At 35.3% G+C, this 13,076-nt stretch overlaps 1 protein-coding gene across 1 annotated transcript in view; it reads left to right on the top strand.

Moving 5' to 3' along the window:
• Nucleotides 1–433: 433 nt before the first annotated feature.
• Nucleotides 434–13,076, top strand: part of LOC117315568 (inositol hexakisphosphate and diphosphoinositol-pentakisphosphate kinase 2-like) — a gene marked incomplete at its 3' end in the record, with an annotated part of 49,982 nt that continues 37,339 nt past the window's right edge. Inside the window, 7 exon segments of the mRNA XM_033869811.1 lie at nt 434–510; nt 1,768–1,976; nt 3,124–3,419; nt 3,849–3,937; nt 4,746–4,897; nt 6,282–6,383; nt 11,747–11,908. Coding sequence (XP_033725702.1) covers nt 1,878–1,976; nt 3,124–3,419; nt 3,849–3,937; nt 4,746–4,897; nt 6,282–6,383; nt 11,747–11,908 — 900 coding nt within the window.

The following is a 13,076-nucleotide window of genomic DNA, read 5'->3' as shown; positions in this document are numbered from 1 at the left end:
TTTTTGTCTATTTGTTGTTGTCTCGTCGGGGGGAAATGAACGGATCAGCAGCAGTGAATGTTATTTTGTTATTCATTTGGCTGTGACATGAAGACGAATAGTTATCTATCATTTTTCATTACTATGACTAAGTTTATATCAATAGTTATCAGTTAACTTGTATACTTGTATCTGCAACCCTACTAAACCCAATTTGTGTGATGTCAATATTAATCTGACGATTTACTTTATACAATGTACTGATTGATCAGTGACTAGTATATTAATTATTCGAAAATTGAACATTCTGTTGGTTTTCAACAAAAAAATATTAATACCGGTCGGAATGTTATAAATCACGGATCTGGATTTTTGTAAATATTTTTTTTAACAAATTAAACCTCCCGGCGGGAAATGGAGATGACAGAGTTATCTTCTCATAATTTTGACTTTTGTTTACTTCCGGTTGGCTGCTGAAGAGAGAAAGATCTGAAATTCGATCTTTTAGCAGTGTCTTAAGCAAACGTTCAGGTAATATTACTTAAATTTACCACGAAGGGTTGTTTTGAAAACAAATATTAACGACATTATTCACATATGAGACGCAATATGTAGTTTATGTAAAATTGTAGACCGGGAATATGAAGACCGCTGTTTGACCCGTTGGGGTCGAAGAATTTGTTGCAGTTTACGTGTATTTAGACTTTCCTTTGTGTAAATAGCATATTTTCAGACAGTTTGTGGGGAACCAGATTAAAACTCGGTACAAAGGACACCAATGTTTATGTACTCTGCTCTGAATATGCATGTCTCGCATATTTGTCTCAGTTGTTGTCGGCATTTCAGTTTAATTTTATTTAGTTGAAAAAAAACCCACTACTGTACAGTAGCTGTACTAGGAAGGTTATAATGGATAAAACTCGTATAATGTAACACATTTTCAGGTCATTGTGGTCACATGTGCACAGGTTCTAATAAAATATAGAATACAAAAAATATATAACACCCTCTATATATGGTAATATACTCTTTGATTAACTTGAAATGTACAGGCTAGGGTGTGCTTTAATCATTTAACATACATTTTATTAGAACCAATTTCAAGGTACCTGAGATTATATGGTTACCCCTAGCTGGTATCTGTATCTGACTTGTCAGGTACAGGTACACGTGTGGACGTCAGGGTTGTGATTTTTTGTTAGATTTGGTGAGAGGAGTATTAATTATTTTATATCAATCAGATACTTACTTATTAAATTTTGTAATATGAAAAAGAGGAAATGTAGAAGCCATACTGTTGTTCAAACCCAGGACCCTCCAAACTATAGACGGACACCAAGTCTAGTTATGCTATATTCTTCTCTCCTTTTTTCTTAGTCTTCACCCAAAGTTTGGGTATATCCTTGTTAAACGTATATACTCCAAATGTTTTAAAAAATGGTTCCGAAGCTCGCCAATTACGTAATTAACAGGAGAAAGAAAAATTGTAGCAGTCATGCAGAACTGGGTTTGAACCATGGACCTTTCTAACAGCAGTTCTAAATAGACACTCTACCAAACTAACTGAGCTACCTGGTTGCTGATGATTGGCCATGCAGTCCAGTTCTGCTACAAAAAATTTAAAATCTACATAATAAATGCTGTTATGTTGATTGTTATAAATTTTAATAAACAAAGGATTTGTTTTCACTGTTGTTGTGGTATACTGAATATCTTTCCCCTTGTCACGCATAAACATTTTTTTTTGGTAGTTGAATTCACCCTTTTCCTTTCTTTGTCTCTTTATAGGATTGGGTGTGTCATGACAGTGAGGATGTAGCTGCGAAGAGATGCAGATGTCAGAGAGATGTGGACAAGTGAGGTTATGGTGATGGCAGGAAGTAGAGACATCTAGAACAATGGCCGAGTCTGAACATGGATATCTACGTATGGAAGACCAAGAAACCCGCCCGATCTTTGTTGTTGGAGATGACACTGCCTTCAGTCAGCTGTATATGGTAAAACTTTAGCTTTATATTGTAATACATACTATATTTATCCACAGATAAGCCCGGGCCCCCACCCCACAAACACACACATACATAAAGGTTACACAACGAGTGGTTGTTGGATATTGAATTTATTTCACACAAGTAAGTTATTTTTTAAAAGTTACAAAAGAGTTAGACACGAGCTTTAGCGAGTGTTTTTTGCAACTTTTAAAAAATAACTTACGAGTGTGAAATATATTCAATATCCAACAATTTTGAGTCATGTGACCTGTTTCTACCACAATAATATTTGCTTGAATCAAAGGAAAATGAGTCCAAGTATAATTTTGCGTATGCAAATAAAGTGTCCCGGTGACGTCCGGGACCCGGTGATGTGACGTCATTAGATTATTGATGACGTCAATAACAATTGCAGCTTGGGTCAAAGTTCACCATGTTATCCAATCAAAATGCATACAGAGTTTATACTACGTGTGGTATAAACAGATTGTTAATCAACAGCTGTAATGATTAACTGATTGTTTGAGAGTTGAATAACACAGGGTATTGTGGTACTGGTAGAAACACTCATACACACTCAGTGCAAAATGTTTTATATAACATTTGGGGGAGAGCTTATTTGTGAACCACTTTAAGCTGACTATTTCAAGTACATGTACCTGGTAAATAATTCTGCAAAAATGAGAGGAACTTGAATCTGTTTCCTGCTACTTGCAATAATCTGGTCTTGATATATTAAATTATCCGACACTTTAACACAAATACAACATGTACTGCACACTTAGCTTCATTTGTTGAAGTTTTCAAGCCTAAAAAAACACACAATTTGATACTTTCTTTAGAAAAGTATGTTATGGACAGGTGTCCACTAGCTATGTAAGGGTCTCTAATATGACTGGGTTTGACTGTTATGGACAGGTGTCCAGTATATAAGGGTCTCTAATATGACAAGGTTTGGCTGTAATAAGCTTTTCAACTACATACTTGAAGCTAAAATTATCAACTAATTTGATTTTTAAAATTATAACAAAAATAAGATCTTTTCATTGGTTCATATCTAAATTACCAGTACAAAATCTTAAGTCTCCCTCCTAGTCCTTAATGCGTACATATATATAGGTAATAATAATTGAAATCTATTTCGTTTTGACAGGAGAGCCATGAAGATATTGCCGCCATCACAGTGGGCGTGTGTGCCATGGCTAAAAAATGTAACTCAAAACCCATGCGCGAGATTCTACAGCGTCTTGAGTTATTCGAACACATCAAAACATTGGTGTTTGAGGAAGATGTCATCCTAAATCAGCCCATCGAGGAGTGGCCGGTGGTAGATGTCCTCATATCTTTCTTCTCCCAGGGATTTCCTCTTGATAAAGCCATAGAGTATAAAAACCTACGAAAGCCGTACATAGTTAATGATTTGGAGGCTCAGAAAGTTTTGTTGGACAGGTAAAGTATCTACGCAAGTCGTACATAGTGATTTAGAGACCCCAGTAAATCATATTAGTTAACTAAATAAGTCATACAAAGTCAGTGATTTAAAATAATCTCCATGTTGACCTGTGGTTTTACTGATTCTGGAAGTCAAACAACCATTCTTAACAATATGAAAAGTCAATTTTCGATTATTGTGTGTTGTCCATCGTCAGTTGTTTGTTAACATCTTCACATTTTCGACTTCTCAAAAACTTCAGTACCAATTACGGTCAATCAAAATTAAACATCAAATAGATATTTCTCTTCAAAACCAAAGGTCAAATTTTATTTGTGGGTGTCAAAAAGACACTTGGAGGTGTAGTGGATATTATCTCGAGATTCTATACTACATTGCCTATATCAGACTATTATTGAATTCATGACATATTTATTGTTCAACAGGAGATTGGTTTATGAAAAGCTGGAAGCAGAAGGCATCATCCATCCCAGATATGCTATATTAAACAGGGAGGGAAATGGAACGGCTAAATGTAAGTCTAATACTGAAATATATAGCATTGATTGATGACGGAAAATGAAACTGTAAAATGTTCAGTCACATATTTACAAAGATTTGAATAATGAACATCTTCACTTCAGTGATTTTCAATAGATTCTGGATACTCAAACAATTGGTTACAACTACATAATTTATCTTCAGAATGAATGCATTATATATTGATCAACAACAACAGGGTGAGTTGATAACACTGGGTATGAATGTGGGAAAGAGTCATTATGTTTGGAAAACTGTACAGTAGTACTTGGGGGAAATCCGACGTTTGGCTATAGGTAAACACATACTTATTCATTGCCATTTGGGGAGCTGAACTCTGGTGAGAAAAGGTGAGTACAATATCCTCTCTACTACCAAACCAATCAGAGACAGGTTTACAACCACCCAACCAATCAAAGACAGGTTTACAACCACCCAACCACTCAGAGACAGGTTTATAATTACCCAACCATTCAAAGACAAGTTTACATTTAAGACAGTGTGGTACGCTAAGGTATCTAAATCTCCTCTATATTGTGACTTAATGCAACTAGATAAGATTATTACATGGTACCTTACTGATGGACCTTTTCAGTACAACTGTGTGAGTAGCTTTAATTTATATACCATGAGATTATATACTCATAATCAATATTAATACTCGTATAAAGTATGTGTACTGTAGACCAATTACCCCAAAACAGACTTTACTGATTAACTGAGAATGTTTTATAGATTCTTGAGAATGTTATCCTGTTTTCTGAAATAAGAATAATTCTAGTTGTTGACTTTTATCTGTGCAGGTCAGTACACTGATGCGGAGGACTGTATCGAGGTAAATGGCGTGGTGTTTCACAAACCCTTTGTAGAGAAGCCTGTGTCAGCCGAGGATCACAATGTTTACATCTATTTCCCTGTGGCGGCCGGTGGAGGTAGTCAACGACTCTTCAGGAAGGTAAGGCGAAGTCATCAAGGAAACAATATCAGTTTGAGTTGATGTTTGTGGTAAGATAAAATCATGAATAAGTTAATTCTAGACTGGAGTTAGAGGGAGGTAACTCTACACTTGAGTTGATTTGAGATAAATAAAAGAGATTTGATGTATCATAACAGAATGTGATGTTATTCTCCTAATTCTTTTTTAATAGACTCCATGGCGATCAAAATATTGTTAAAATTTTGCCCTCTTTTAATTGATTTTGAGTTAAAATAACAGTTTTTGCCTCACCTGTGTCCAAAAAGCAAAGTGGTACATGTTTAGTTGTAATGGCCTCAACATTTCACTTTAAAAAAAAACTCTATTAGATCTGCCTGTCAAAAAGTATAAGTGCAGCTTTTACCAAATTACATATATACGTATATAATTAAACCACAAAGTTGATCAATACACCCTTCAAATATGGAATATCATCCAGACATGATTCTCTATGGTGACTGGAAATCAGGGATGCTGGGAATCTGGTCTAAAATCTTAAATGTTTAACTCAGATTTCATTCAAACCTAGAAATAAGAATATGCATGTAGATACCTTGTACATACATAGATTACATGAATTTCAATGTTTTGGTGTACTCTGTGGATGTGAAAACCCTACATTTATTCAAATCTTAAGTTTTTTACTTTCTGGATCTTTATTGCTTTTTAGCTCACCGGTTACTAAGTTTTTGGAAAGCTTATAAGTCCAACAGTTTACACTTCACGCCCTTCAAAGTTGGTTTATACATTCATTAGAGGTCTAGGAGTGATGTTCTTACTTTTTTTGGCACAAAAACACGCTTTAAAGATTTTGGGGGTTAGTTTTGAAAAGCTTGTAAGTCCACACTCTTCTTATTTGGTTTATACATCCATTAGAGGTCTAGGAGAGATATTATGTGACATACAATTTCAAAATGACATGCTTATGCATACATAAAAAATGAATGCATAGTGTGATTGCTGCCACCGGTGAGCTTTCGCAATCATTGATTGCACTTGTTCAATTGACTTACAAATTCCCATGGCAGATCTGGTTATTGTAGAATTGTAATACATACTGTTATATATCAGTTAAGTTATCTTTTCCCATATCAGGAAATGTGTTTCTTTTTGTATAAAAATGTCATATTTAGGTGAATTTTGAGAATAACAGGTTTTCAAACTCTGCAATTTGTCTTGCCATGCAACATTATTTACAAATGTCAAATACAATGTTTCAATATGATTCCTTTATTACATGGAGGTTTTAAAAAATACGCAAGCTTGAGAGATAGATCTTACTATACTGACAAAGTAAGAATCTTGTTAAATTATATTATGACGTGTATTATCTTTTCAAATTCTCTAATTCCTCTGGATGCAGGTTGGTCCCCGGAGTAGTGCCTACTACCAAGTCAATCGTGTACGCCAATCTGGCTCCTACATCTATGAGGATTTTATGCCAACCGATGGAACTGATGTAAAGGTGTGTATCATGTTAAGTCTTCAGTTTGATTTGAAATTTCTGTAAGTAATGTCAAAATAAAGTCATTTGTATCTCGGTATACATTATGACTAGAGCTGTATATCTCAAGGTGGGTAGACATACGATTCGTATTGCGATACAGGGGTCACGATACGGTACATATCACGATACAGGGGTCACGATACGGTACATATCACAATATATGTAAAAGCTGATGCCCCATCAGACATCATGTATTCCATCGTACAGTAGTCATGTTTGTGTTTAACATTTCTGGAACATTTGAATCTTTGTCTACATTTGTTAAAAAAAAAGTTTTGTCCATTTCCCACAAGCATTCTTAATTTTTGATAATTTGGATTTGAAAGAACTCCAACAGGCCGCTTTATAAGCCACTTGAACGGCCTTGTCAGCCATGTTGTTTACTACAAAACATAAGCTAATATTGGTCAAGGGAGATAACTACAAATTTTCAAGTACCCAATACAAATCAAGGATAGACCAGGGGTCGACATTAACGCTTGTCCGATTGTCCGGTACCAGACGAAATCGATGTCGGACAAGTGAAATCATTAAAGTACTTGTCCGACAGGACAAGTAACAAATCTGTCTTTGTGTTTTATTTATGTTATATTCTGAAGTCAAAACTGATTCAATACTCACTGTAAAATGAGTAAAACACTCCTTTAAATTGTGTTGACCATCGAACAGAAGTGAGTTGATCATGCTTAGTAAAGTTTCATTCGGAACTACCGGTACATAGAAACGATGGTAGACTTCCGAGGGCTCTCGAAAACATGTAATCAGTATCACTAGTATGTTTGATACGCAAGCAAAAAGCTGTACATGTGAGAGCATTGATACTACAACAGATACTGTGGTGTCTGCTAAAATGGAATCGTAATAAAAATGAATCGACATATGAATCAGACTGCAGTGCACTAGACATGTGACATGTTTTAATGTTTTCACAGTAGTGTGTTTATAGTTTAGTCGAACAGTTCTTCATTAAAGTTAATTATTTCAAAGTACTTAATTTATCTCCTTTTAGGTAAAAAAGGATGGTTTAGTAAAACTTAAATAACTTGTAATACTTTCTTGTTGTTTTTTTGTTGTTAGTAATTATTATGAGTCGAAATTATGGGTTGCAGTGCTTACCTCTGCTTTATAATAAACTATCTCCCCGTTTACACATAACAGATGGAAAGGTTTGCAACTTAATGCAGAGAATTAAATATATGTTTGAACAAATACAAAATTCAAAATTGCATCTTTATATATTCATTTGATTTTATTCAAATTTCACCACTTAATGTAGATTTCTGTAGCAGTGCAACATTCACACATGATTTATGTGATAGCAAGCAATAATATAACTATATGTAGCAACGCAAAGTAGAAACACATGTAGGACAAGTGATTATTTCATTCGGACAAGTGAATTTATCTATCACTTGTCCGAAGGGACAAGTGCAGAAAAAAGTTAATGTCGACCCCTGTAGACGATGCATTGATGCACAACACTGTGATCCAATACATCGATGCATAATTGAATCGTTACAGCACTAATTATGACACATTCCTAGGGCCATGTATCAGAGACATGGATATCCTATTGTTATCACTGTCAGAATTTTAAAATGATATAAGTTGTGTTTCAGAATATACATCTTATTATTATCATCATCAGCTGGGTTATTATAACAATACCCTGTACCATCATCAGCTGGGTTATTATAACAATACCCTGTACCATCATCAGCTGGGTTATTATAACAATACCCTGTTTCATCATCAGCTGGGTTATTATAACATTACCCTGTACCATCATCAGCTGGGTTATTATAACAATACTCTGTACCATCATCAGCTGGGTTATTATAACAATACCCTGTGTCATCATCAGCTGGGTTATTATAACAATACCCTGTATCATCATCAGCTGGGTTATTATAACAATACCCTGTACCATCATCAGGTAGGTTATTATAACAATACCCTGTTTCATCATCAGCTGGGTTATTATAACAATACCCTGTGTCATCATCAGCTGGGTTATTATAACAATACCCTGTATCATCATCAGCTGGGTTATTATAACAATACCCTGTACCATCATCAGGTAGGTTATTATAACAATACCCTGTTTCATCATCAGCTGGGTTATTATAACAATACCCTGTTTCATCATCAGCTGGGTTATTATAACAGTACTCTGTACCATCATCAGCTGGGTTATTATAACAATACTCTGTACCACCATCAGCTGGGTTATTATAACAATACCCTGTACCATCATCAGCTGGGTTATTATAACAATACCCTGTACCATCATCAGCTGGGTTATTATAACAATACTCTGTACCATCATCAGCTGGGTTATTATAACAATACCCTGTACCATCATCAGCTGGGTTATTATAACAATACCCTGTACCATCATCAGCTGGGTTATTATAACAATACCCTGTACCATCATCAGCTGGGTTATATTAACAATACTCTGTACCATCATCAGCTGGGTTATTATAACAATACCCTGTACCATCATCAGCTGGGTTATTATAACAATACTCTGTACCATCATCAGCTGGGTTATTATAACAATACCCTGTACCATCATCAGCTGGGTTATTATAACAATACCCTGTACCACCATCAGCTGGGTTATTATAACAATACCCTGTACCATCATGAGCTGCCCGGTTATTATAACAATACCCTGTACCATCATCAGCTGGGTTATTATAACAATACCCTGTACCATCATCAGCTGGGTTATTATAACAATACCCTGTTTCATCATCAGCTGGGTTATTATAACAATACCCTGTTTCATCATCAGCTGGGTTATTATAACAATACCCTGTACCATCATCAGCTGGGTTATTATAACAATACCCTGTTTCATCATCAGCTGGGTTATTATAACAGTACTCTGTACCACCATCAGCTGGGTTATTATAACAATACCCTGTTTCATCATCAGCTGGGTTATTATAACAATACCCTGTACCATCATCAGCTGGGTTATTATAACAGTACTCTGTACCATCATCAGCTGGGTTATTATAACAATACCCTGTTTCATCATCAGCTGGGTTATTATAACAGTACTCTGTACCATCATCAGCTGGGTTATTATAACAATACCCTGTACCATCATCAGCTGGGTTATTATAACAATACCCTGTACCATCATCAGCTGGGTTATTATAACAATACCCTGTACCACCATCAGCTGGGTTATTATAACAATACCCTGTACCATCATCAGCTGGGTTATTATAACAATACCCTGTACCATCATCAGCTGGGTTATTATAACAATACTCTGTACCATCATCAGCTGGGTTATTATAACAATACCCTGTACCATCATCAGCTGGGTTATTATAACAATACCCTGTACCATCATCAGCTGGGTTATTATAACAATACCCTGTACCACCATCAGCTGGGTTATTATAACAACACTCTGTACCATCATCAGCTGGGTTATTATAACAATACCCTGTACCATCATCAGCTGGGTTATTATAACAATACCCTGTACCATCATCAGCTGGGTTATTATAACAATACTCTGTACCATCATCAGCTGGGTTATTATAACAATACCCTGTACCATCATCAGCTGGGTTATTATAACAATACCCTGTACCACCATCAGCTGGGTTATTATAACAACACTCTGTACCATCATCAGCTGGGTTATTATAACAATACCCTGTACCACCATCAGCTGGGTAATCAAAACAATACTCTGTACCATCATCAGCTGGGTAATCAAAACAATACTCTGTACCATCATCAGCTGGGTAATCAAAACAATACTCTGTACCATCATCAGCTGGGTAATCAAAACAATACTCTGTACCATCATCAGCTGGGTAATCAAAACAATACTCTGTACCATCATCAGCTGGGTTATTATAACAATACTCTGTACCATCATCAGCTGGGTTATTATAACAATACTCTGTACCATCATCAGCTGGGTTATTATAACAATACCCTGTACCATCATCAGCTGGGTTATTATAACAATACCCTGTACCATCATCAGCTGGGTTATTATAACAATACTCTGTGTATATTGGTATGTAGACCTTTAGAAATATTTATCCCCTATGGTGAATCTTTCCCAAGTTTCATTTGTAGATTTCTTTTGTCCCTTGATATGAACAACAAAATGCAGACAAGATGTATTACACACACTGTTTAATTGATAATTGTAACAAACAAACAAAAAATAAAAACATTTACAAATCTCACAGTAATAATCATACTACATAGACAATTTGTCGCTATAATCATATGTCAGAGTATCAGGCTGTTGATCACTATGACACCAAAACATCTTACTTTAAGCATATGGTCATGATGTAGTTGCAATCTAATTAAAATCTAGATGGTCATTCTCACTATGTTATATGAACATCTAACAATATTCCATAAGGGGTCACGTTCTGATGGCCTCTGAGACGTGCATATTTCACTTTCAGGGCGAATTGTCAATTTATCGATGTCGTCGAAGCAAACCATTTTGTCACAGCATGCATCTGAAGCAAACCATTTTGGCACATTATATAGCTATATGCTTTATGGGACGAAATGACTTGAAACAAATTGACAGATTATACAAGCTATGCACTGCAGTCATGCTAATTCAGACATATAAAATTTACTTCCAAGATTCTGGAAGTAGTCATTTGATTGGCTAATCCAAAAGGTCACCAGGATGTGACCCCTTATGGGATGTTGTTAGATGTTCATGTAGTGAGAATGACCATGTAGATTTTAATTAGATTGGTTGTAGTTGTTAAGCGGCTTTAAATATTTCTGGCGATTTGATGCCATAGATTATTGTTTTATAGTTCAAGACCGTGACAAAGCACAAGACAGAAAATGTGTCTTCCTTCACCAGTTGTTTCTTTTATATAAACTGTATAGTTGATAATATTCCATGAGAATATGATTTTACTTTGTATTTACAGTCATTAAAAAGAGTACATAACTAAATACCCAATGCGAAAATATTGGATTGCCTAAAAAGCCAAACTCAGATATATATACTATTTATGTAACTATTTTCAAAATATTATTATTTGCTTGGTTGATAGTCATATTTTTGACATGAGGAAAATTACTAATTATAGGTATGTAATAAATACAGGTATATGATAATTACAGGTGTATACTAATTAGAGTATATTGATTACAGGTGTATACTAATTAGAGTATATTGATTACAGGTGTATACTAATTAGAGTACATTGTATATTAATTACAGGTGTATACTAATTAGAGTATATTGATTACAGGTGTAAACTAATGAGAGTACCGTATATTAATTACAGGTGTATACAGTTGGTCCTGATTATGCACATGCTGAGGCAAGAAAATCACCAGCCTTAGATGGGAAAGTAGAGCGTGACAAAGATGGAAAAGAAGTCCGGTTTCCTGTGATTCTGAGTGCCAAAGAAAAACTCCTGGCTAGAAAAGTGTGCCAGGCATTCAAGGTAAAGATATTATATACTTCAATGTTATCTATCATATCCCCCACAGTAGGATATGAAGTTATCACTTGGAGCGTGTGTTGGTCTGTGAGTGATGCACATATTCTGTGGTGTGTACATATAATATCTGATCACCTCTTGGACAGAATAAGTTCATATTGAATAATCAAGATACCCAGAGGTCAGATATTTGGTCTGTTGCATGCTGGGATGAAGGGCTACCAAATATGTTCAAACAAATGACCTTGACTTACATTTAAGGTCACAGGAGTCAAATATGCTAAACTCTTTTAAACAATTTCTTCCCAATAACCCAGAGAGGGGATATTGGGTCTGTAGCATGCTGCGTTGACCAGCGGCAAAATTATTCAGTGAATGACCTTGAATGATATTCAAGGTCATAGGGGTATACTAAAATCTATAAATGACTACTATGTCATGTTTGTGATGAAGGATCTTGTGGGGTTACAATAGCAATGATGAAGATATGAATTCAAGGGGAAGGATGATGCATATGATTGAAAGTAGAATCAGAAATAATAGGCTCAGACAAAGGTAAAACTTTTCTAAGTTAGTTTTATTAGGTCACCTGATACAAAGTCTCAAGTGACCTATTCTAATTGCCTTTTGTGTGTCGTGTTTGGTTCCTAAACTATTTAGTTATCAAATAATGCTGAACTGTAGTAGTTTTATTATAGGTATCACATACTGCTGTACTGTAGTAGTTGATAGCTATCACATACTGCTGTACTGTAGTAGTTTATAGCTATCACATACTGCTGTACTGTAGTAGTTTATAGCTATCACATACTACTGTGCTGTAGTAGTTATAGCTATCACATACTGCTGTACTGTAGTAGTTTATAGCTATCACATACTGCTGTACTGTAGAAGTTTATAGCTATCACATACTACTGTGCTGTAGTAGTTATAGCTATCACATACTGCTGTACTGTAGTAGCTTATAGATATCACATACTGCTGTACTGTAGAAGTTTATAGCTATCACATACTGCTGTACTGTAGTAGTTTATAGCTATCACACACTGCTGTACTGTAGTAGTTTATAGCTATCACACACTGCTGTACTGTAGTAGTTTATAGCTATCACATACTGCTGTACTGTAGAAGTTTATAGCTATCACATACTACTGTGCTGTAGTAGTTATAG

The sequence above is a fragment of the Pecten maximus genome, chromosome 17 (assembly GCF_902652985.1).
Source record: "Pecten maximus chromosome 17, xPecMax1.1, whole genome shotgun sequence".
In the NCBI taxonomy this organism is placed as follows: Eukaryota; Metazoa; Mollusca; class Bivalvia; order Pectinida; family Pectinidae; genus Pecten; species Pecten maximus.
This window is presented reverse-complemented; position numbering and strand designations above follow the sequence as displayed.